Source organism: Raphanus sativus, chromosome 4, assembly GCF_000801105.2.
Source record: "Raphanus sativus cultivar WK10039 chromosome 4, ASM80110v3, whole genome shotgun sequence".
Lineage (NCBI taxonomy): Eukaryota > Viridiplantae > Streptophyta > Magnoliopsida > Brassicales > Brassicaceae > Raphanus > Raphanus sativus.
The window spans coordinates 6,549,924-6,574,811 of NC_079514.1; the positions used below are offsets into that span (position 1 = coordinate 6,549,924).

Below are 24,888 nucleotides of genomic sequence, written 5' to 3' on the forward strand. Positions count from 1 at the left end.
CACGTTATTCTTAACTCTACTTTGACACATTCTCTGTTACCGATGGAACCAAAAAAAGCCAAAAAGGACATAGTAATAATATCTTTGAAGCTGTACGATACAGCCTGTATTTAAATGAATGCGCAACCACAGGTGAGGTTTTGGTGTGCCCAACATAAGCCATTTCTGCTCAGAAGAAGAGCTACTGAAAAAATATTTTCAAAAAAAAAAAAAGAGCTACTGAAGAGGAAAATATTAAAGGAAGAAATCAGCATGCACTTTATGAGTTGTTATGATCTTAGCTACATGGAGCCAACAAAGTCCAATCTCCGGTCTGCATAGATGTCTTTTTCTATGACAAGAGTTAAGAGCAATCAAGTATGAGAACAAATCATACACACATAGAAGCAGAGATAAGAAAAGACATCAGGTTTTAAGTTCCTCGGACCAGTTTACAACTCAGTCTAATACACAAGGGGTTGAACCTAAGCGTTAATCTCCAATTTTGGACTATTGTTTTAAAATGGATGCTACCAAAACTGAGTGATCCTTCATTAACATAACCATAAATCAATGGTGTCTCTGCCAACGGTTGCTTGTGTTATTTCAGACAACGTTGACGTCTCACTTGATAAAGCTTCAAACAAAGAAGAAAGTCCTAGCGGATTCAAAAGCGGCGTCTCAGATGCCATGGATGACGGGTTCTTGTGTATTGTGGATTTAAGAATTGATGACTCCAGAAGCTCACTTGATGAATCATCAATTTTTTTTTTTAAAAGTGCTTCATAGATGCAACCAGTTCAAAAACTGAGTGTCTTCTTCATCATCCCATGAATCAGAGGTGTCTCTACCAACGTTTGTGTGTGTTACCTCAGACATAGTTGATGTTTCCACAAGCTCACTTGACGAATCTCCAATCGAATAAGAAAATCCTTGCGGATTGAAATACGGCATCTGTGGAACCAGAGACGACGTTTTCTTGTGTATTGGAGGTTTCTTAGTTGATGCTTCCACAAGCTCACTTGATGAATCTCCAATTGAATAAGAAAATCCTCGCTGATTCAAGTGCTCTGTCTCAGAAGCCATGGAAGATGTGTTCTTCTGTATTCTTCGTTTACTAGTTGCTGGGTTCACAAGGTCACTTGATGAATCTCCCATTGAAGAAGAAAATCGCTGAATCAAGGGCAAAGATGTGTTCTTGTGGACTGGCATCAACGATGGGTGATCAAAAATGCAAGTAGAACCGGAGCTGCAGTTTCCAGTGTGAAAATACGAGGCACACACAGGTTTTCCCTGTCGAAAGAGTAAAGAAAAAAAATTGAGCATATGAGAAACACACAGACGAATGCAATGAGATGGAAAAAAACGAGCGTCAGGTTGAAGTCAAACAAGAGTTTACTGTTGGATAGTTGTATGTTGAAGTCCAAAGAAAGGAAAATTGACGTCTGTTACCACTAGTTTATGAGTGGCTTACCGGGCGTATGGGGAAGAGGCCTTTGAGGTTTAAGGAACCCTCAGGAACAGAGGTTTCCCTGTCTTTTGGATGAGGAAATGGATAGGGATTATGCTTGTTCTGAGATTCAGAGTTGCAGTCTGTTCTTTTACCTATTAAACTCGGACTTTGGAAATCACCAGGCTTAAGTCTTAAAAATTTTTCTACCATTCGCTTCCATTTACTGCAGAAACAAAAAGTACAGTGAATTGGAAAATCAATAGTGTTCTTGATGGTTGAATTCGAGCAGACAAAGTTTCTGAATTTGATTGTACTTGATAAGCTGTTGAGCTAATCTCTGAACAATTGGCGATCGATGCCTCCGCTTTTGATTCACAACCCGCCCGATATTACTTCCCTAAAGAGACCAAAAAACATAAACTTCAAAAACTATGAAAAAATCGAAGAATCAAGAGTGTTCTCTATACGAATTTGGTTGCAATTATATTACCTGAAGATCTTCCAGTGTTATGTCAACATATTCCAGTTTCTGAAGCAACTCAACCAAAGCTTCTTCAGACTGAAACACAAAAACAAACAAATCTATCTTTACAGCTGAAATCAAGCACAAAGGAAACTAAGTAGATTCAGGGAAAGAAGTTTAGAAAACCAGATCAGGATCTTCAAGTTTCTCCTGAATTTTAAGAATACTCTTCTGCCTATCATCCCAGAAAGCAGCAAACGGATCGAAATCGTCATTGTTGTTACCATCAACCAATTTCTCTCTTACTTCTTTTTCCTTCTCTGTCTCCTCGTTAACCCTAGAGACACTACTTTCTCGCTTCTTTTTTCTTAAGCTCAGAATAACAGATTCAATAACACCCTTCAATCGGCATCTCTTATGTGGTGGTGCTGTATCCTCCACGCTGGATAGATCAATGGAAGAAGCAGGGCGTTTTGACCTAAGACTGACCACAGCTTTCAGGTTACTTATCTCTGGTGGCAGATGCTGAAGTCTATTACGATTCTCCAGATCTAGTGTAACAAGTCTAGTTAGACCCCCTATTGAAGATGGCATTTTTGTAATGGCAGTCCCAGCGAGATACAGCTCACTAAGGTTTGGTGAGAAATCCTGAAGATCCTCGAGCTCTGAGCAGCCAGATAGATTAAGAACTTCAAGAGCTTCTAAATGAACCGTGGCAGGCATACTTCGCAAACGTGAACAGTCTTTCAGACTCAAGAAAGTAAGCTTTTGATGATGAAGAATAGATGAGTTAACCTTAACCAGACTCGTACATCCTTCAAGATCAATATGCTCAAGGTTCTTGGCCTTTGAAAGCCTTGGGAATTTAGTCAACTGTCGGGAGTGACTCAGAATGATCCTCTTCAGCTTCTCGAGATTCTGTTTACAACAAAAATAACTAAATGTGTCATCAAGTAAAAGCTAATTACTTAATGTATGCAGCAGGTAACACTATAAAGTCAAAACATACCTTTGTTCCCTTCCATAGTTTTGTCATGTTGCTATAGGGCATGTTCAGTTCTACAATATTTTTAGGATTGAAGTTCCGAGGTAAGGATCCTAGAGGATATCGTTCCCAGTGGAGTAGACGTAGCTCATCAGGTAAAGAGTAAAGGCCTTGAGGTAGACATACATTGCAATGGGTTTTAGAAGTAGGACTGTAGAGCTTGAGCAATCTAAGTCTATACATCTTCTCAAAAGCAGTAGGACTCAGCTCAACTGTCAAGCCAGATGCATCCAGAAATATGCCTTCAATTGCTTCTGTTCCCTGAAGAAAATTGGCAATTCAGAAACATAAATTATTAAGTGTAAAAAGGAACCTAAGCAGTATTCTTAGTTTCAATGGAGGTAACAGATATATAGATAGATATTCTAAGACTTACTGAGTTGTTGGTCAGCACATCAACAATGTCAGTAGGATCACACAGTCTGCTACGCTTCCCTGTCTCATTACTCTCTTGACAAACAACAAATCGACCCGTGTCTTGGAAAATGTTGGGCATTTCTATTTTGTTATCTACAAGGCTGATGAGAGATTCATCAATGAGACCATAGATTCCTAAATCTGTAATAAAACCGCAACCATCAAGGATGTTCACTACATGATCTTTTCTCTCCCCACGGAAAAAACATGCGAGGTCTAAAAATGTATTCTTCTCGTTGTCATCTAGTACACTAAAACTTATTTTGAATGCATCCTGAATCTCAACTAAAGGATGTTGACGCAATCCTTTGAGGTGTTGCTTCTCTTCGTTAATACATTGATTCTGTAAGGAGGAACCTAAGGCACACAGAGCCAATGGTATCCCACTAGCGTAGTTCACCAGCTCCGTGACTAATGACGTCCTTTCCTTCCAATTTTGTTCAGTGGCAAACTGGGAGAATAGGTGAAGAGATTCAGGCTCGGATAGTTTCTGGATTTTGCGAATCTCTTTAGCGTTACACTGTACCAGAACTTGCCTATTCCGAGATGTTAAGATGAGTGTATGTCCACCAGAAAGCCAGCCAAACCCTCCAACCAAAAATTCTGCATCTCTAGCATTACTCACACCATCAAGAACAATGAGGAGCTTTTTACCAAGGAACCTATCCCTTATGAAACCTAGTTTCGTGTCATATGCGTCTACAATAACCTTTTCTTCCCCACAGATTTTTGAGAAGAATTCATCACGCAGATGACTCAGTCCTCTCGTTTGACACACTATATGGAAGTCTGGCAGAAAGTAGCAGACCTCATATCTCTCAGCCTGTGTTCCGAAAATTTCTCTAGCGATGGTAGTTTTCCCTATGCCAGCCATACCCCAAAGTCCAACAATATGTGGGGCTGAGAACTGAGAAAAATTGAGTAAAGACAATATACTCTTCATTTGAAGCCTTCCTCTTAGGTTCATGTTAGTGTCAGGATTGAGCAGAAAACAGACATCTCTAACAATATTCTTGGCAAGTAAAACCTCGTCCCTGCGCAGAAAAAACAATCGGAATCAAAGACATTTACCACACCATACTGAGAAAACTCAGAAAAGAGATTCATTACATACCCTTTCTTATACTGATATTTATTGATGGAAGTTAAATAGGGAGCTTGGGATGCCAGAACTGAATACTCAAGTCGTGAGAATGCTCTTCCAAAGGAGCCACTTTGACCCCTAATGTCCGTAACCTCCACTTTGAAAAACACTGGAAGAAGCACAAGGTTGTTTGCTTTCGAATGGTCCATGATTGCCACAAATTCATCCTGGCACTGTCTAGAACAAACATAGTTCTTCGAGAAAATGATAACACCAACCCGTGAGCTGTGTAGCATCTCCAGACCCGCAGTCAATGTGCTCCTAGTTAGATCATATATCAAAGGGGTGAAGCCACGGAGACACAACTCTTTGGAGATGTAGCTTATGAAGTATCTCTCCTCGGAGTCCTGATTTTCACCACAAGAAATCACTAAAACAGGGTCAAGCTCTGTGACGTGACGCCCATGACTTCTTAGCTGGGGAGGAGTTTCAACTTCCTTGAGCTGCTCAGAGGATGTGGCCAGTGACGTTAAATCCTGACACTGTCCGAGAGCACTAGCTTGGCGCCTTCTAAAGCCAATGAAGAGTCTACTGCTGTCTGTATAAAGCCGCTGCAAGAAAACAAAGTCTCCTGCAACAAGCTGCTTCTCCTTAACGTAGTTGCTCCAACCTTTGGTCAAGACGTAGCGTTGGGTAACTTTGAGGTCTGAGAACCCGAACTGCCATGGCTTTCCTTCCTCATCCTCTACTCTAAGGATTCGTTCAGTGGCTAAGAGAAAGTACTTACCGAAGTCCTCGTCGACGGCGGCGACATGAGTGTCTAGGTTACTGAGATCGCTGGTTGTCAAATATTTCTCCAAGAGAATCTCCTGGTCGCCGTCAGATTTACCTCCTCGTTTCTTATCGCCATCTTCTTCTTCATTAGCCTGTTCATTGGCTTTCACACGCTCGTGCAAAAAAGTTGTAACCATTGGGCTGTTAAATGGATGGTCTCCGTCGATCTCATTGAAGGTAGCTTCGCTGAGGCGGCTCACGGCCTTGTTGAATCTGTCAGGAGGCAGAGTCCGGAGATATTCAATGGCGTCATCAGCAGTGCTCTCGGAGAGTGAACGGGGAGGTTGACGATGGCTAAGGAACTCACAGAAAGCTTTCATCTCTTCCATTGATTTCTATCGATTTGATATCTGCAAAATGGGAATGACTCATCTGATTGTTTAGGTGGTGTATATTGAAAAGCTTAAAAGCTAGAAAATGCCACCATTTTTTAATAAAAAGGGGCCGGAGCAGGACATCATTACATCACTGTTCATAGTCCAGTGGTTTTCACTTTTCACCCACCCACCTCTGTTTTCAAACATTGTTAAACCCCACCCACTTTGATTTATAAAATAAATCTCCTAACCTCGAGATCCTCTTCCATGGCTGATACATTTTGATCTAGATTTTAAAATTAAAAAAAAAAAAATTTTGACCTATAATCCGTGCTTATCCTCGAATTCCTCTTCCATGGCTGCCGCATCTTCCTGCAAATCCGATCCTTCCCGCCGTCAGTACGATGTCTTTCTCAGCTTCCGAGGCGCAGACACGCGCCACTCCTTCACCTGCTATCTCCTCGACTTTCTTCGCCGGAAAGGGATCGACGCTTTCATCGATGAGGAACTTCGGCGAGGCAACGATCTCTCCGCGCTTCTCGAGAGGATCGAGCAATCGAAGATCTCTATCGTCGTTTTCTCGGAGAACTACGCGAATTCCGCGTGGTGCTTAGAGGAACTAGTGAAGATCATGGAATGCAAGAAGACTTTCGAGCAGGTGGTCTTACCGGTCTTCTACAAAGTTTCTGCAGATGACGTGAGCTGCCAGACTGGGAAATTCGGAGCTCCGTTCGAAAGATCTGAAGAGATCTTCCAGGGATCTGAACACAGAGTTCCGGCGTGGAAAGAAGCTCTAAGAGCTGCATCTGATATCGCCGGCTATGTGCTCCCGGAGAGAAGGTAACAAACGATTTTGGTTTAAATGTCACCTTAATTTCGGTTCATAAAGTTAATTGAATTCCGGTTCACTAGTTAGTTGAGCTTGGTTTATTGTTTTAAAAGGATTCATTTGAATTCCAATTCTTTTAAACCCTAAATGATGAACCGGATGACGTCGACCGCAGGTGAACCACGGATTAATATATAAATTAATTTTATTATATAATAATATATTAATTATAATAATAAATATATAGATAACTAAATTTATGTATTTTCTAAATAATTTATAAAACATAAAATAATAATTGGATATTTAGAAAATGTTTAACATTAGTTTTTATATTGACATACAAAATATCTAAAAAATTTGTAACAAGTTAAGCGTTTTGACATCTAACAAAAAAATATCAAAATTTAACAATTCATAAATATTTAAATGTCTAATGTAAATAATAAAATTAAACTTTAAATTTAAAATAAATCAAAAATAAAACATCGCTAAAAATTATCTATAACACAAATAAACTAATACCAAACTACATCAACTAATTTTGGTTTTTTTATCATTGTTCACTTCATTTTTTTCTAAGTAAAAACTAGAAAAATATAAGTAAAAGTTATTTATTGGTTCAACCGGTAATTGGGTTCAGGGTTTTAGTGTATTTTTGCAGGTTTGATTGGATTTTTAAATATTGGTCTTTTTATAAAACCTAAATCAGATTAATCTTGGTTACCAAGTTTACTGGTTCAACCACGGATTCGGGTCGGATTTTAAAACACTGGTTCCGGTTTATATTTAGTTAAGCCTCGGTTTACTGTTTGAATGATGCTGGCTTGAGTTTATTTTAAATACGGTTTAGTAACTGGTTAAGCCTCGGTTCACTGTTTTAAAAGCTTGCCACTGTGATAACACATGTATCAGTTAGTGACTTTGTTGACATGATGATACATTTTGACAGCCCGGAGTGTGACTTTGTTGACAAAATTGCCAAGGAAACGTTCAAGGTGCTAAACAAGTTGTCTCCATCAGAATTTAGAGGTCTTCCCGGGATTGAATCACGCATGATGGAGCTGGAAAAGTTAATTGACTTTGAAGAGACAAGTTCTGTGCGGATCGTCGGAGTTCTTGGGATGGCCGGGATTGGTAAGACAACTGTTGCAGATTGTGTGTATAAGCAGAACTACAATCGCTTCGATGGTTACTGCTTTCTTGCAAACGTTCAGAATGAGTCAAAGCTCCACGGATTAGATTATTTGCAGCAGAAACTCTTACGTAAGTTATTAGATGAAGAGAATCTTGACGTTGGAGCTCCTGAAGGTGCGCATGACTTCTTTAAACATAGACTTGGGAACAAGAAACTATTAATTGTTCTCGACGATGTGGCCAGCGAGGATCAACTAATAAAACTTATTGGGGGAGCGGGAAAAGATCTGTACCGAGAAGGAACAAGGATTGTTATAACAACAAGTAACAAGAAACTGCTTGAGAAGGTTGTGAATGAAACATACGTGGTTCCGAGATTGAGCGGAAGAGAGAGTCTGGAGCTTTTCTGCTTGAGTGCCTTTTCTAGTAATCTCTGCGCCACTCCGGAGCTGATGGATCTATCAAACAAGTTTGTGGATTATTCTAAAGGACATCCACTAGCTCTGAAGCTGTTGGGTTCTGATCTATGCCAAAGAGATAAGTCTTACTGGAAGTTGAAATGGGAGAGGCTGCAGAGAAGACCAGATGGGAAGATCCATGACGTGCTGAAAGTGAGTTATGAAGAACTATGTGAGGAAGAACAGAGCATTTTTCTGGATGTTGCTTGCTTCTTTACATCAGAAAAGTTGGATTTTGTTTCGAGTGTTCTGAGCACTTACCATACTGATGCTTCTATTCTGATAAATGACCTTATTGACAAGTGCTTGATAACAGTCTCGGATAACCGGCTTGAGATGCATGACTTACTGATTACAATGGGGAGGGAAGTTGGTTATGAATCATCCATCAAAGAAGCAGGTAACCGCGGTCGGCTATGGGACCAAGAAGACATCTGTCGCGTTTTAAAGTACAAAACGGTGAGCCATAATGTTTCAGTCTTATGAATGTGATTTTTCTACCATAGTTTTTGATTATTAACCTTCTTTCCTTTTCCAGGGCACTGCAGAGATCAGAGGCATCTTCTTAGATATGTCTAATGTAGATAGCATGAAGCTAAGTGCTGATATTTTCGCGAGAATGTGGAACCTTAAGTTCCTCAAATTCTACAATTCTCATTGTTCCAAGTGGTGTGAGAATGATTGTAGATTACGTTTTCCCAATGGGCTTGATTGCTTTCCAGATGAGCTGGTGTATCTCCACTGGCAAGGGTACCCTCTGGAGTATCTTCCATCGAAATTTAACCCGAAGAAACTCGTTTATCTTAATCTGCGTTATAGCAACATTGTGCAACTGTGGGAAGATGAGAAGGTACAACTTCAGCTGTAAAGTCTCCCATTTACTTATCGAGTATGTATGTGGTTTATTAACTTATTGATCTATGTTTTGCAGAACACAGGAGAGTTAAGGTGGGTCGATCTCAGTTATTCAAAGGAGTTGATTAATCTATATGGCTTGTTGGAAGCTCGTAAACTCGAGAGACTGAATCTTGAATGCTGTACAAGTTTAACCAAATGTTCAGCGATCCGGCAGATGGACAGTCTTGTTTCACTGAATCTCAGAGATTGCATAAACCTCAAGAGTCTTCCAAAGAGAATCAGTTTGAAGTGTCTGAAGTTTGTCATCCTCAGTGGATGTTCAAAACTCAAGAAATTCCCAACAATCTCAGAAAACATAGAATCTCTGTATTTGGATGGCACAGCGGTGAAAAGAGTTCCTGAATCTATAGAAAGTCTACAGAAACTTACTGTGCTGAACTTGAAGAAATGTTCCAGGTTGATGCATCTTCCCACCACTCTTTGCAAGCTGAAGTCTCTTAAAGAACTGCTTCTCTCTGGCTGTTCAAAGCTAGAGAGTTTCCCGGACATCGACGAAGACATGGGAAGCTTAGAGATTCTGCTCATGGATGATACATCCATCAAACAAACTCCCAGAAAAATGTATATGAGCAATCTCAAGCTGTTCTCATTTGGTGGATCTAAAGTCCATGACCTCACGTGTTTGGAGCTGCTGCCTTTCTCTGGATGCTCGCGGTTATCAGACATGTATCTCACAGATTGTAATCTGTACAAGTTGCCGGACAACTTTAGCTCCTTATCATTGCTGCAGTCTTTATGCTTGAGCAGAAACAATATCAAGAATCTACCTGGAAGCATCAAGAAACTTCATCATCTCAAGTCTCTTTACTTGAAGCATTGTCAACAGCTCGTTTCTCTTCCGGTGCTTCCATCAAATCTGCAGTATCTGGATGCTCATGGATGTATCTCACTCGAAACAGTAGCCAAACCCATGACGCTTCTTGTGGTAGCTGAAAGGAGCCAGTCTACTTTCGTCTTCACTGATTGTTTTAAGCTAAACAGAGATGCAGAAGAAAGTATTGTGGCTCATACTCAACTCAAGAGCCAAATACTGGGGAATGGATCTCTTCAACGTAATCATAAGGTCCAACTCTCTTTACTCTGTTGTTATTCTAGTGACGTTTTATTCACATCTCATGCTTTGTTTTTTTTTAATCATTTCAGGGACTAGTCTCGGAACCTTTAGCTAGCGTAAGTTTTCCAGGAAACGACTTGCCATTATGGTTCCGTCATCAGAGAATGGGATCTTCAATGGAAACCCACCTGCCTCCACACTGGTGCGACGATAAGTTCATCGGGCTTTCTCTCTGTGTAGTTGTCTCATTCAAGGACTATGAAGATAAAACCAACCGATTCTCAGTGATATGCAAGTGCAAGTTCAGAAACGAAGAAGGTGATTGCGTCAGCTTTACTTGTAATCTCGGAGGATGGAAAGAGCAATGTGGATCATCATCTAGCCGCGAGGAAGAACCAAGAAAACTTACCTCTGATCACGTCTTCATCAGTTACAACAACTGCTTCCAAGCCAAGAAAAGCCATGATCTCAACCAGTGCTGCAACACCACAGCCTCGTTCAAGTTCTTTGTTACTGATGGTGTGTCCAAAAGAAAGCTAGATTGCTGTGAGGTGATTAAATGTGGGATGAGCTTGCTATATGCACCTGATGAGAACGATTGTAGATTGCACGGATTACAGGAGAGTAACCTTGAGAAAGCGGTATCTGGAAAAGGAACTGAAACCGCTATGGACGAAGCTGTTGTGTCCAAGAGACGCCGTTTCTGTATAGAAGAAGAAGAGCTACTAAACGGGAAAAGAATAAAGGAAGAAATCTCTTTTGCTGAGTGCTCTGTTCGTAGTTACATAGAGCCAGTAAAGCCTAATCTCTGCAAATAAGTAAGAAATCGATCATGTTTTCAGATCAACCCGGTTAACGGAATTGAAGAGAGAATAATGTTTATGAAAGAAAAAGGCAAGAATCTTTTGGTTTCCAGTAGACTTTGACGAAACGTACCTTATAAAAAATAACTAATGCTAAAAGCATGATTTGTAGACTTGATAAAAGAAAACAATCATATACTGCAATCATGCATGAATAGTAATACGAAATGATTGCAGAGTGTTCGTTTTCTTTACCAAGCCTACAGATCATTCTTTTAGCATTAATATTTTATTACTGTCACATAAGCTGTAATATGCTGACACATGTTTAACAGCTCTATTGATTGACTAATGAATTCTGTTTCGTCAAAGTCTACTGAATGCAAGCTATAAACATTAGGGTCTTAGATGAGTATTAGCTGTTAATCATTTTATAATTTGCCACATGTTTCGACTATTTCTTGTACTATTTTATTTATTGTATAAAATTGTTGATATTGGTCAAATACAACAACAGATAATTGATTTATAACTTTCTTTTTTTACATGCTTAGTTAGCAGCAATATACTAAAATCACGAGTAACGTGAGACGCGCGTTTTTCGGCATCAGCCTCATATAGGTACACATTACCTAACCATTGAGTACTAAACCTCATACTCAAAACCAAGTTCGTTTGGGACAAAACTTACTTGCATCTTTTCCTCTGAGACAAACCTAAGATCTGTAAAGACCACCAAACAATGCCTTCACAGACCAAACCAAAGAAACCTAACTCTCATTTTAGACTTTGCACTTTCCTCTTCTTCACGGTCCCATTTACCATCCCCGCTCTCTTACTCATCCGCGCCTCCTCTTACTCCTCCTCCACCTCCGCAGTATTCTCCTGTCACGACACAACTCAGCCACCTTGGTCTGGCGACCTTCAAACCGCCCAATTCGCCTGGAACCGCCTTGCTTTCTCCTTAACCAACCCTCCTCCCAAAACCCTAAAAATTGCGGTTTTCTCCCGGAAATGGCCCACCGGGCCCAATCCCGGTGGCATGGAACGCCACGCCCTCACTCTCCACACTGTTTTAGCCCGCCGTGGACACCGCGTCCACGTTTTCACCTCTCCGTTAGACCCTTCCCATGAAACCAACAAAAACACTAATGTTTCCGACAAAATCACGAACCCTACAATCCATCCCCACGGCGATGCGGAGCCCGGAAAATGGCGGTACAACAAAGCCTGGGAGCTTTACCAAGAAGAAGACCAGAAGCAACCTTTTGACGTGGTCCACTCCGAAAGCGTAGCCTTACCGTACTGGAAGGCCCGGGAAGTTCCAAACCTAGCCGTCACGTGGCACGGCATCGCACTAGAGAGCTTACACTCAAGCATTTACCAAGATCTGATCCGTAAACCAGGCGAACCAAGATCGCAAAGCTTCAACGCAAGCCTATACAGTGCCGTGCTTCCCAAGATACTTGAAGAAATCAGATTCTTCCACAACTACGCTCATCATATAGCAATCAGCGATAGCTGCGGGGAAATGCTGAGAGATGTTTACCAAATCCCGGAGAAAAGGGTTCACGTGATCCTCAACGGAGTCGATGAACACGGATTCACATCAGACGAGAAGCTACGTTCTCTGTTTAGGTCAAAACTAGGGTTACAAGAAAACTCAGCGGCCATTGTCTTAGGAGCTGCAGGGAGATTAGTCAAAGACAAAGGACATCCGTTGCTCTTCGAAGCTTTCTCGAAACTAATGGAAACGCATTCTAATGTTCACCTCGTGGTAGCTGGATCAGGGCCATGGGAGCAACGTTACAAGAAACTTGGCGATAAAGTTACCGTTTTAGGATCCCTAGATTCAAATGAGCTCAAGGGCTTTTACAACGGGATCGATATATTCGTGAATCCGACGCTAAGACCACAAGGGCTTGATTTGACGTTGATGGAAGCGATGTTGAGTGGTAAGCCGATGATGGCGTCTAGGTACCCGAGCATAAAGAGGAGTGTTGTGGTGAATGATGAGTTTGGTTTTATGTTTGCGCCTAATGTGGAGGCTTTGACGGCGGTTATGGAGGTTGCGGTGGCTGAAGGAGCTGAGAGGTTGGCTGAGAGAGGGAGGAAGTGTAGAGAGTATGCGGCCGAGATGTTTACAGCGAGTAAGATGGCTTTGGCTTATGAGAGGCTGTTTCTTTGTATTAAAGAAAAGAGGTTTTGTATATACCCCTAAAGCAACGCAGTAACAACTGTAATGATAATATAAAATCTATAACAGTCCATTAATAGCTTAGATCCTACATATAATGATGATATACACACAAGACATTGAGGGTTTGAGACAAGTTTCTACGAATCAATGTTTGAACTTATCCGAGCTTGTTCAAACCGTTGATAAGCTCTTCTAGTTCTTATAAAGAGGACAAGACTCGAACCTAGTCCGAGAACCGACAAGCATCCCCACCAGACAAACGTCAAGTAATAGCAACCTCGTCCCATACACACGACCGAGTCGGTCATGGTTTTGGTCCCGGTCGAACCATGCGAGTCATAGACAAGTGCAGCTAAGAAACCGTAGATCAGTGATCCTATTGGTATGTTTGTGATCAAGATATTGTGGTTGACTCCAACACTGTTTGGTCCAAAAAGCTCTGATGTGATGGAAACCGCTGCTGCGAATATGAATCCTGAGCTTAGACCCATCAGAGCGGTTCCCACTTGTAATGCTGACGCGGTTCCTGATGATGCTAGCAAGAACAGCGCGATTGGTGTTGGTAATAACGCGATTGCTAGCCACCCGGTTCTTGCAAAATAAACCTTCCTGCACAAGTTAACTTAAACCAAATCAAAACCATACCATAAACTTGATAAATTAATAAATACGGTAAATTAATAAATTTTCAAAGTTGGATCAGATGGAATGCACTTACGCTCGGATGTAGTCCGGTGTTGCGGAGAGTAATCTTCCAAAGAAGGAGAAAGAGGAATAAAGTGTGACAAGGGTTGTGGTGTTTGAGCTTTGTCCTAAAGACTGAGCAATCTGTCCGAGGTTGTTGCTGTACACAAGTCCAATGGTTCCACCGCAGAAGTAGGCGATATAGTAGAACCAAAAATCAGCTCTGCTTAAGAGCTGCCACAAAGAATGCTCAATTCCCAGTAGCTCGAGCTGACCTCTTGTGACAAGCTTCTTGCAACAAGAAGACTCATCAGCATCACCTTCCTCCTCCACAGGTATAGTTTTAACCGGGTTTGACACGACATCATCGTCCAGCAACTGGTAGCTTTCTCGACTGGCTTCATGTGCAAGCATCCCTTTATGCAACTCAAGCTCATCAGGATCAACGAGAATGAAACCCGAACCTTCGAGACGGAAACTGGTGTGGATCGTGCGATGATACCAGCTCCGAGCGATGACTAAACCGGGGATGCATAAAGGGAGGACCAAGAGGAGGATTGCTCCACCGAAGAGGAGACGAGCGGAGGTTAAATCAGAGGATTTTGACTCGAATAGGAGGAGGTAAACGCCGTTTAAAGCGGCGAGAATGTTGAGTAACAGAAACATGAGAGAGTCACGGCGAACTCCATCTGGTGGAAGAGGCTCGAAAGGCGGTTGGCGAAGGATGGGGATGATTGCAGTGAAAGAGATGACAAGAGGGATAAGAGCGTTTAAGAGAAGGTAGAGCTCTGGAGAGGTTGGGTTGATTGCGTTGTAAGCGAGAGTGTATAGAGCAGCGCTTACACCGTTGAAGCTGACGGTGAGGGAAAGAGCAAGTGATCTGTTTGCAGGGAAGTTACTGATGCAGAGGACAAAGCAGACTGTGTTGAACCAACAGATGCTTAGACCAGCAAGTAAGCAACAGAGGAACACCTGCACATAAGCTAGCCAGACTTAATCAAAAGTTTTTTTCAGAGAAAAAATGCAGATAAAATTGCTTTATTCATGTTTTTAAAATTAATTGCTGATCTTTGAAGCAGCCAAATTGAAAATGCCAAGAAGAAGACTTGTTGGACCAACCAACCTTATGGAAGTTATAAAAAATAATGCATTTACCAAAATTGAAAGGACAAGTCGACCAAAAAAAGTGAATAATTGTGTGAAATGCGACAAAACTATATGGATAAATATATGAATAACTCTAAAATATGTACCAGTTAACATTAAAATTCATTTTATAAAATTTATTATTAAAAAAATAGAAAATTCACTAAACTTTCCAAGCAAACAAAAAATTATTATATCATTTTAAGAGAACTAATAATTTTACAAGATAAGTTTTCTATACCTCAACTTTCAAAATTTTAATATTTGTATTTTTTATTAATAACAATTCAACTAAACACACTTGTCTTGTTTCCTTTTGTGGGTCAACTAAGCACACTTGTCTGGATCAAATTCTGGTATGGGACAAAGGGGGTTGAAAAAATCTAGAATGGGACACTTCTAATTTTAATTAAAAAATAAATTAAAAATAAATCAAAATTTGGGGAAAAGACCATAAGACTTAAAGAATTAAACATATTTACTAGTTTATGCCATGACTATCCTATCCAGATTTGACCCGGATCCAGACCCAAAATCCGACCTAAAACCCGATGCAATTTTAACCCTAATCTTCTTCTTCTTCTTCTTTCTTCTCCATTAATGTTCTTCCACCATAAAACAAAATCAAAAATTTTCTTTAATAATCTACTAAATTTCTTTTTCTTATACCAAATCGATCAACCCATAGTCATGTTCAATCAATTATATCTTATCTAGAATCAAATTTCATCTTTTTCTTATGAGATTCAAGATAAAGAAGAACGCAGAGTATTACTAATACAACTAGTACAACTATAATGAGTATAACTAGTATACCAAGTATAACTGATACAAGTAAAATATGTATACAACTTTGCAATTAATATAGTGATTTTTATTTTTTTTTTTGTTTTCACGTATAAAGATGATAAAAAAAGATGATGTAGAACCAAGAAGACATATTGGTCTAATCTTCCTCGCATGCATGTATCAAATACATGAATAATATATTTTTAATAATATTTAATTTGACTAATGATTTGTTACAAGTTGTACTAGTTATACTAGTTGTACTATTTTCGGAAAAAAATCATATTCATCTTTTTGCTCTCGAGACCAAAAAGGTAGATACGGAGCCAGAAAAAAATTCAACCATGGTTCCAAATACACGAGTCACCGGAAAAAGAAGAGAGAGGGAGTGTCGGCGATGAACAAAAAGGACTCTACTATGAAAAAGAGAGGTGCCGCAACGAAGAAGAATAAATATACAATGAAGAATAAGAAGAGAGATACAACGAAGAAGAAGAAGAGAGATACAACAAAAAAGAGTGAAGTCATGACAAAGAAGAAGAAGCTCGATGGTGGTGTCTACGGTGGTCCTCGTCAAATCTAACCAGGCAGGTTCAGAACCGTGAGAGAGAAACCACATCTCCATTTGGTAAATAAAACAAAATATTGAAAACTCTCAATTAAAATAAATTAAATTTTGTCACCATTAACCAATTAAGATATTTGTTCGTTTAATTCATATGGAAAACATGATTTATTAGTCGTGTTAGTTACATTAATTGTATATTATATATGAATTATATAATTTATATATACCAATTATATCAGTTATACTAGTTATATCATTTGTTTGCATGTTTAGTTGTACAAGTTATATTAGTTATATACATAGAAATAAGAGAAGTCGTGTGGTTATGATCAAACAAGGAAAAAATGATCTAGGGTTGAGAGAAAGTGGGTCCCAGGTGAAAGAGAGATGAAGAGAAAAAATATTTTGTGGTTCAAATTAAAAGAGATGAGACGATCTAATGGTTGAGAATGCATTTTCATCAAAGGCAGTTTTGTCATTTATAATATATAAAATAACAAGTAGTTCTACCAATTTTCTAGTTGTACAAACTATACATAGTTGTACTAGTTTTTGAGTTATACCAGTTTGTGCATAGTTGTACTTTGGCAGTGAAATCGTAAAATATCAGTTGTACCATATAATAAATACAATTACATCAGTTGTACCACTTATTTATGTTTACATGTCTTTGCCCGGTTACAATGAAATCATCATTTTCATAAAAATACATTTCATGTATGTTTTCTAAAAATTAAGTGGACAAACAAGTTAACAAACCTTAAAAGTATAAGGTAGATCATGTAAGCTTGTGGAGTTCTGTAATAATTTTCAAAAAAAAAAAATCCAAAACTTCAAATAAATTAAGAGAAACTTACGAGCAGATACAAATTGAGATATTTGATTGTTTTTCTCATATAAAATACCAAATTGGTTTTGTCAAATTTATGAAATGTCAAAGTTGTACCAGTTATACCAGTAATACTTGTTTAATATATAATAAAAATGATACCAATTGTTTATATGTCTAGGCTTAGAGATTGTACCAATATTTTCACTTTATAGCTTTGCAAAAATATGTTTGATATTTTTTTTATCTTAATAACATGACTAATATAGTTTATAAACTCAAATAAAATATATGAAATTTTGTCATCATATACAAATTAGGATATTTGTTTGTTTATTTCACATGTAAAACATGATTTACTAGTCCGGTTAGTTATAGTAGCTACATATTATATATAGATTATAACATTTATATACTAGTTATAAAATTTCTTCACATGTTCAGTTGTACGAGTTATACTAGTTATACCCAGTCGAATTAATGAATGAGATATGGAAGATTCTATGGCTGTAATTGAAGAAGGAATAAATGATCATGTGGTTGAGATTAGAGGGAAGAGAGAGAAGGAGATACATATGTAATCGTGTGGCTAAGATTAAATCGTAGACAAGACGATCTAACGGCTATGGTTGATATTTCAATAATGGCATTTTCGTAAATATCAGATTCTCTTTTTTCTTTATGATCCGATGGCTCTGGTTTAAAGAGAGAAAATATAATCGAATGGCTCAGATTATTCTTTCATTAATGGCAATGTTGTAATTTTTTAACTATTATCCCATGTAGATTAATTTTGGTGGTTGTAGATTTTTTTTCATCCATTTGTCCCGTAACAGATTAAAGTCCCACTTGTCTGTTTAACTAAATAATCGAATAATTACGTATGAAATAAAAAAAAGTTGAGTGAAATCCTGATACTTGTTCTTACAATAATGATTGATTTTGCAAGAAAAAAAAATTAAATATTTCAGTTTCTAAAGAGTGAAGACAATATTTGCAGACTATTACATTCTCCGCATTTATATTATTATCTTTTCATGATTTTTTTTTCATGAACACATTACCTCCTATATTTGATTAATTAGTAACGAATTATGCTCAATCATAAAGTAGTGGTTCACAATAAAAGAAGAATATCATAAATTAATATTTTTCTCCAAACTATAAAGTAAGTGATTCTCAACAAAAGAAAAGTATATTTTTTCAAATGAATGAAACACAGTTAGATCAAAAAAAAAATAGAAAGAAGAGTGAAGTTTACCATAATATAAGGTAAAGAGATGAAGTTAGTTATGACGAGCCACTGTACTCCATAACCGACGAACCCCATAAACGCGGCCGCGAAAAGCACCGTCCAAATCGGAAAATACATCAGCGCAAGCCCCGAAGACCACCCGAACACCTTCCCGAGATCGGAAGCGACGGCGAGGTAGTTCAGCTGCACCTGCGAAATCCCAAGAACCGACTTCAGCTCCGAAGAGTAGGCCGAGAAATCGAAGTTCGTCCCCGTGAAAGCCTGAATCCATATCGTCGCCACTAGAATCATCCATTTTCGCGACTGTCCCGCCATGGGTGCTGAAGATCGAATCTCTGAGGTTTTGGTTTCTTTTTTTTTTGCTTTTTTTTTTGTATGGTAGAGAGAACTCGAGGTGGTTGTGTGTGAGTGTGAAATTTTCTCCTTTGGTGTGTGTTTATATTACAAATAGAACAATTATTTTGCTGACCAAATAATTAAAACTAATATTATATTACAAAACCAACTCTCATGTTACGTGTCGAACTTTTATTTATTTATTAGTGTATACATTTTTAAAAAGATTAATAAGATTTATGCTTGATTTTAAAAGCTTCAAAGGCAAAAGATTTTAAAGTGGTCTTTTGGAGATGACTAGAGTCTAGAGGTGGCGGTATGGTATATGATAATACACTAAAATAAAGTAATCTTTTGACATCTATTTTACTAATTTAATATGTTTTAATATGTATTAAATTATAATGTGAAAACATAAGAAAAATATGTACAAGCTATTGCTTGATTTAATATGTACAAGCTATTGCTTGCAATATATATTGAAAATGTCTCCGTCCTAGGATCCTAGCTGAACCTAAACTTTGTTACAAGTCCATGCTCATCGAAAGAAAAGCTAAATAACTTAGTAAAAATGTTGGAAGATTTAGTTCCCAAAGATTGTTTTGTCTCTTGGACCAGTGTTGCATATAATCTCTACTGAATCAAACTGTTGAAAAATTATTACTTCATAAGATTACAGTATCGTTTCCCGACAAAAGGAAAAACAAATTACTACTGGACAATAATGATGCTACGTAGCACGTGAAAGTTACAGCTTACTTGGTTATCGGTTCTTTGCGTCTAGCTTTTACTAATTAAAGCTTTTCACCGATTATGTCCCATTTTTATCATATATGCAATCGTGACCAAATATAATATTAACAATTTAACATAGTCGAATGCTAGCTAGAGAAAGGTTGAAAGATGGATCTTATTAAATTATGAACACAACGAGCGATAGGTACGAATGTTAGTAAAGCGCCTTCTCTGAATCCCTTTGTTTTCACGTGAATCAAATGCTAAAGGTTTATTCCTGAAGGTGATAAGATTTTTAATTCATTACTAGATGCGAGTATGAATTGTGTTTATTATTGGTGGCGAATGCCACTCGACCAAATTTAAAATACGAGAGAAATCACATAAATTTTGATTTTGTCAAACTATAATCAAACCAAATCAAAACGAAACTACTACGTAGTACGTACCGGATTAAAGATCGCTGAAACAAGTTTTGAACTTTTTGTCAACCAAAAACAACACGTGTTTTCAATAAATACCAATTAGTCAGTGACCAGATGCATCACCAACAGACCTTATACCAGACTTGGTCATCGTAGATTGATTCGAATCAGGCAGATCTTTTTTCGGTTTAGTCTGAATGACAAACCCTGGTTGTTGAGGCACTGGTAAAATCACACTGTTACTAGTGAGCATCATCAAAATGGTTGAAAAGGTCGGACGCTCTATAGGATCTTCTTGAACACATAAAAGACCAATATGGATGCATCGAACCACTTCACTCATCTGACAATTATCTACTATTACTGGATCCACAAGGTCTAACTCTGTTTTGTTATTCCAGAGTCTCCAAGCCTATAATATCAATCAACCAATTAATTGTTGCAATCGTTGCTTATTGTAAGAGGTAATATCAAAGTATATTATGTTAAACCAAAATGATATATAGAAAAACTGATTGCCTCAACTTACATATGTGACCAAGTTATGTGCACCGTCTCTCTCATAGAAGCTACTATTTTTCCTACCAGTTATAATCTCAAGAACTAACACTCCGAAGCTATAGACATCGGATTTCATTGAGAACTGGCCATGGATAACATATTCGGGAGACATGTAACCGCTGAAATCCTCACCAAAATTTAGTATATATATTGACAACATCATGTTCTACAAACTTCAACTTAAATATGAGAAGTAAAATATATGATGACTTACTGGGTACCGACAATTCTGTTTGTGTTTTCCTGAGTTTGCTCCATTCCAAAGATCCTTGCCATTCCAAAATCAGCAATTTTTGGATTCATATCTCCATCCAGAAGAATATTGCTTGTTTTGAGGTCACGGTGTATGATTGTGAGTCGTGAATCTTGATGAAGATATAGCATCCCTCTAGTAATCCCTTCAACGATCTTGTATCGCCGTGTCCAGTATAGCTGGCCCTTCTTTGTAGAGTCTATGTGTGTGCATGGTAAATTTAAACATTAGTAACCCCATTTTTTCAAAAAAGTCTAAAAATTCACCAAAAGAAAACAATAAATGCAACTGACCAAAGAGGAAGTAGTCAAGGCTTTTGTTGGGCACATATTCATAGACTAATATTCTTTCTTCTCGTTCTAGAGAAAACCCCATAAGCTTTACCAAATTTCTGTGCTGAAGCTTTGCAACAACAACAACCTCGTTTTTGAACTCTGTTTCACCTTGTCCCGATGATTTTGACAGTCTCTTTACAGCAACTTCAGTCCCATTCAAAAATGTACCCTATCCAATTTATATAACCATTCCCCCAATTATTTAAATGGGTTGGCACAAAATTTCAGAGAAATACACAGCTTGAGGTGCAGTTAACAGTATATACTAGTAGTGATAGTACCTAGAGCGGTACCTTAGGCATAGAAAAATAAGCATATTTAAGTTTATAATTTAGTATATTAGTTACACTAGACGGTAATAATTTGTACAAAAACATCTTTTAAATAATATATTTCAGTTATTTTTTATTTTATTAGTTACAAATTCATCTGTTATCCTAAATTAAATTTATGTTTTACTCTTCTCTTTGTTTTTTTGATGATTTTATTCAAATATATTTCATCAAGTATTTTTATCACACTTTATATAATAACATTTTCTACATTTAGTGTATAAATTTAAAATATAGTTTCATTTATTATATTTATAGATATACTTAACTGTTATTTTTATTATCTTATATTTAATATTATTTTATTTTTAAGATATAATATATTTTTATCATTAAAGAAATTATATTTTGACAAAATATGAATATTATCAAAAATATAAAATCATAATTTATATGACCAAACTTAAATAAAAATTATTATTCAACATAGATTTAGGCCCAAAAATCCTGATTACATCACCGACTATACCTTGTAAACCTCGCCAAATCCACCTTGCCCGATCTTATTATTTTCTGAATAATCATTTGTTGCAGCTTGAATTGTTCTATAATCAAGTTGCAGCGAGTCTACCGTTGTCATATCATCTCCTGGTGCAAAATTAAAATTGTAGTAATCAGTAAGAAAGAAAAGACTGATCAGTGACAGTAATCAGTAATCACTAATCCAACCCAATTAAGATTTTTAATCATTCAAATCTTAACCATAAAAGGTTGGTGCATTATCAGAAGTCTTCTTTTTCCTCTTTGCAAGGAAACAATAACCAGCTATGGAAAGTAGCAAAGCCATTATAATAGCCACAAGGATGGCTATGGCTAACACTTTTGAATTACCACCTTTCCCTGCGTTTAGAAGACCATTGTTTAATATAGAAATCATATCACAAGGAGAAAATAAATAACTAAATAAATAATCTCTAATTGTATTTGCTTATTTCAAGAAATGAGGGCAAAAGAAACAAAGTAAAAAAGAAAGACTTAACTAGGTCGTGGAGTAGTAGACGCAGCTAGGGGTGGTGGAGGTGGCAGGATAGTTGTAGTTGTATTAACTTCGGTTTCGTTGTAGAACTTGTAATTTTCGTACCTAGAGTTACAGCTAGGAAAAAGAAGCCTCGACCCAATATTTTCAAAATGCAAACCGTTTATGGATTCTAGTAGACAGAACAAACAGTCATCTCTTGTCAGATCAGGAGTGCACTGAACCAGGAAGTACAAATCCTTGAAGTCGATCGCCTTGGCCTTTCTCGTTAAGAAATATCGAGAACTGTTCGCCGCTTCAAAGGCAGCTTCCGTCATTGTGGTCAACGCCAGTTTTTTGAACAGGTCTACATCCTTAGGTGCGGTTTCGTAATCGTTATACATCAAAAACCCGTCAGCGACTGTGAGGTTCGAGAAAACGCTCTGGTCAGAGTATCTGAGCATACACTCATCGTAATAGATAATGGCCTCTCTCTGATTCGTGCACTTGGCTGCGATGTCTTTGACGGAAAGGGAGACGCAGTCACGACAATCTTCCGGCGAGACGTCTCCCCGGCAGAGGAAAAGCCCGGTGACCAGGTTTGGGGCTTGTCCGGCCGTGGCGTTTTGGAATCCGGTGGAGTATGAGGCGTTGGCGGAAGAGAGAGAGGACCAAAGTGTTTTGAGATTGGTGGAGTAAATGCTGTTCGCTGAATACCTTGTCGTATTCCGACAAAGATGGTGTACGAAGGAGGGACTTTCAGCAGTAGTTCGGAAGCTAGTAGTGAGGAAGGAGAAAAGGAAAATGAGGATGAAAGAGGCTTGAGAAGACATGGCTCGATTTACCCGATATGAGGTTCAGACTATATGAAGGTCCCATTTATAAAATGAACCCTCTCTTGGTTTGTGACGACGACCAAAAGTCAATGAAAGTAAGAGTAAAGTAAACGCCATAAGTTAAACAATGAAAATAATAGTTTTACAAAAGTGGGAAAAGGTCATGATGTATTATTAACTTGATTTTTAATAAATTTTCATGTTGGGCCAATAATCAAATATCATTTACTAATAAGCCGAAACCGAAAAGTTCGATCATTTTTATGACTACCACAACGAAATCTTCTTAGATAAGTCATAAGTGTAGTATAAAATCTGGATATTATAGTAAAACAATATCGATTCTAAATTTAAAATGCTAAATATATAGTGTGCTTAGATGAGAAGCACTCTATCATTTTAGAAGAAATTCTCTTTCGGAAAAGGTTTTAGAATTTGTCCAGAAATAAAATTCATAGAATAATCTTATTAAGTAGGTTAAACTCATTTTCTTAAGTACCAATCATTACACAGATATATAAATTTTATATAGCTGAAACCTAAAAAGGAAAATTTTCCGATATGAGACTTTTTCATTTAAAAAAAAAATTCTAAGATGAGAAAATCCATTGTTTCTATAATAATGTAAAAATGTAGAGTAGTATATATCATATACATGTCTTCATCAGGGATGTTTTGCTCAAAGTATTTTTTTTTCTTGAAATTTGATAGTTTTCAAGATCATACATATGTTGTTTGGGGTAGAACATCAAGCATGTATCAATTAAACTTTAATTGCAAGTTGTCCTTGACCCATGCAATTCCTATTGGGTGACTTTCAGCAGATATTTCACCCAGAAAACACGCTATACAATCTCCTACGCAGAGATGATACCACACTTCACATTTGGAACCAACAAAATAAACATACTAAATAAGTATAATGATTCTCGCTGAGAAAATGGAAATTTCGTCAACTGAAGACGAAGACAAGACAAAACACAAAGACTTACTGCTCCTTCATATTCCTACCTCTTTAGTACTTTTGTTACCAACTCTCCTTTCTTTTGTTATCTCATTGCCTCCAAATTTTACAGATAATAAATACAGAGCAATTTCGACGAAACCAACTTTAACGTAGAGCGATCTGCACTGTAAAGAAAACCCTTTCTTCAAAAAAGTAAAATGCACAGTATCAAAGCAGCTGACAGTTGGGGTCAACCGAGCCTCTTTTTTTTGAAACATAACTAGCATTCATTCATTCGAAAAGGTTAGTTCGCAGCCATAAAGGTCTCAGCAACTACCAAACATTGTTTTGCCACTTTATCAGCAACCGCATTAACATCACGGCTTGTCCAATAAAAAGAAACAGAGGTGAAACTAAGGGATAGAAGGATAATGTCCGAGAGTCCGAGACAACCCCATACACTTCCAACGGTATCTTCTCTTCGTTTATGGCATTAATCAGCTCAGATGAGTCAGATTCAAAGCAGACAGAAACCAAACCCAACTCAATGCATTTGAGCACAGTTTCTCTCATTGCAAGACCTTCTGCTAGCACAGGGAGGATTGAACATTCAACTCCAGGGCAGAAAAAGTGCGGGATGAGCTTCCATCAATGATGTTCTAGCCAAGCCCGGCCATATTTCCAGAACTCTTCCAAGCCGCGTCTGTGGGTCAACGGAGCATATATGGATAAAATTTCAAATTTTATTAAATGCCCATAATACACTAATGTTTACAACTTGGAAAGGTTTACAGAGCTTAGAGCACCTGCAACGGGTAAGACTCATGGCTCCACTTCCTAAGTAGGTTTTTTATACTATTTTATTATTTTTATTTCTTTTTAGTTTAAAAAAAAGTCAATCGCAGGTTCCTA

The 24,888-nt window shown here is 37.8% G+C and overlaps 5 protein-coding genes across 5 annotated transcripts; 2 read left to right on the forward strand and 3 right to left on the reverse strand.

Annotated features, from left to right (window-relative positions):
- Nucleotides 1-290: 290 nt before the first annotated feature.
- On the reverse strand, nt 291-6,052 carry LOC108851622 (disease resistance protein RPP2A). The gene is made up of 9 exons (XM_057007775.1): nt 5,914-6,052; nt 4,472-5,625; nt 3,317-4,391; nt 2,905-3,201; nt 2,082-2,813; nt 1,923-1,991; nt 1,747-1,829; nt 1,454-1,655; nt 291-1,272 (listed from the first exon to the last, which is right to left on the reverse strand). Exons 2-9 carry the CDS (start codon nt 5,602-5,604, stop codon nt 763-765), a joined length of 4,101 nt encoding a protein of 1,366 aa, XP_056863755.1. The 5' UTR covers nt 5,605-5,625; nt 5,914-6,052; the 3' UTR covers nt 291-762.
- On the forward strand, nt 5,948-11,022 carry LOC108842913 (disease resistance protein RPP2B). The gene is made up of 5 exons (XM_018615962.2): nt 5,948-6,432; nt 7,374-8,475; nt 8,555-8,866; nt 8,948-9,997; nt 10,078-11,022. Exons 1-5 carry the CDS (start codon nt 5,948-5,950, stop codon nt 10,804-10,806), a joined length of 3,678 nt encoding a protein of 1,225 aa, XP_018471464.1. The 3' UTR covers nt 10,807-11,022.
- Nucleotides 11,023-11,482: 460 nt separating this feature from the next.
- LOC108823760 (uncharacterized) lies at nt 11,483-13,012 on the forward strand. The gene has a single exon (XM_018597044.2). It carries the CDS (start codon nt 11,534-11,536, stop codon nt 13,010-13,012), a length of 1,479 nt encoding a protein of 492 aa, XP_018452546.1. The 5' UTR covers nt 11,483-11,533.
- A 10-nt stretch (nt 13,013-13,022) lies between these two features.
- Nucleotides 13,023-19,566, reverse strand: LOC108823749 (protein NUCLEAR FUSION DEFECTIVE 4). The gene is made up of 3 exons (XM_018597032.2): nt 18,269-19,566; nt 13,710-14,647; nt 13,023-13,600 (listed from the first exon to the last, which is right to left on the reverse strand). The coding sequence occupies exons 1-3, from the start codon at nt 18,575-18,577 to the stop codon at nt 13,129-13,131; spliced, it is 1,719 nt and encodes a 572-aa protein (XP_018452534.1). The 5' UTR covers nt 18,578-19,566; the 3' UTR covers nt 13,023-13,128.
- A 142-nt stretch (nt 19,567-19,708) lies between these two features.
- Nucleotides 19,709-23,059, reverse strand: LOC108820879 (cysteine-rich receptor-like protein kinase 15). Its single transcript, XM_018593903.2, has 7 exons — nt 22,220-23,059; nt 21,942-22,079; nt 21,709-21,827; nt 20,866-21,076; nt 20,534-20,771; nt 20,288-20,438; nt 19,709-20,170 (listed from the first exon to the last, which is right to left on the reverse strand). The coding sequence occupies exons 1-7, from the start codon at nt 23,025-23,027 to the stop codon at nt 19,862-19,864; spliced, it is 1,974 nt and encodes a 657-aa protein (XP_018449405.1). The 5' UTR covers nt 23,028-23,059; the 3' UTR covers nt 19,709-19,861.
- Between the last annotated feature and the right edge of the window lie 1,829 nt (nt 23,060-24,888).

Bases quoted from the DNA above. Each gene is read 5' to 3' on its own strand.
- LOC108823760 (XM_018597044.2), top strand. From the start codon at position 11,534: ATGCCTTCACAGACCAAACCAAAGAAACCTAACTCTCATTTTAGACTT.
- LOC108820879 (XM_018593903.2), bottom strand. From the start codon at position 23,027: ATGTCTTCTCAAGCCTCTTTCATCCTCATTTTCCTTTTCTCCTTCCTC. The intron at 21,077-21,708 runs GTATAGTCGGTG...TAAATTGGATAG, and splicing joins GATTTGGCGAGGTTTACAAG to GGTACATTTTTGAATGGGAC. The intron at 20,772-20,865 runs GTCAGTTGCATT...GCACACACATAG, and splicing joins CCTTGACTACTTCCTCTTTG to ACTCTACAAAGAAGGGCCAG.
- LOC108823749 (XM_018597032.2), bottom strand. From the start codon at position 18,577: ATGGCGGGACAGTCGCGAAAATGGATGATTCTAGTGGCGACGATATGG. The intron at 14,648-18,268 runs GTAAACTTCACT...GCTTATGTGCAG, and splicing joins TCTCTTTACCTTATATTATG to GTGTTCCTCTGTTGCTTACT. The intron at 13,601-13,709 runs GTAAGTGCATTC...TAACTTGTGCAG, and splicing joins ACACCGGACTACATCCGAGC to GAAGGTTTATTTTGCAAGAA.
- LOC108842913 (XM_018615962.2), top strand. From the start codon at position 5,948: ATGGCTGCCGCATCTTCCTGCAAATCCGATCCTTCCCGCCGTCAGTAC. The intron at 8,476-8,554 runs GTGAGCCATAAT...TTCCTTTTCCAG, and splicing joins GCGTTTTAAAGTACAAAACG to GGCACTGCAGAGATCAGAGG. The intron at 9,998-10,077 runs GTCCAACTCTCT...TAATCATTTCAG, and splicing joins CTCTTCAACGTAATCATAAG to GGACTAGTCTCGGAACCTTT.
- LOC108851622 (XM_057007775.1), bottom strand. From the start codon at position 5,604: ATGGAAGAGATGAAAGCTTTCTGTGAGTTCCTTAGCCATCGTCAACCT. The intron at 4,392-4,471 runs GTATGTAATGAA...TTTTCTGCGCAG, and splicing joins AAATATCAGTATAAGAAAGG to GGACGAGGTTTTACTTGCCA. The intron at 1,992-2,081 runs GTTTTCTAAACT...TTTGTGTTTCAG, and splicing joins AACTTGAAGATCCTGATCTG to TCTGAAGAAGCTTTGGTTGA.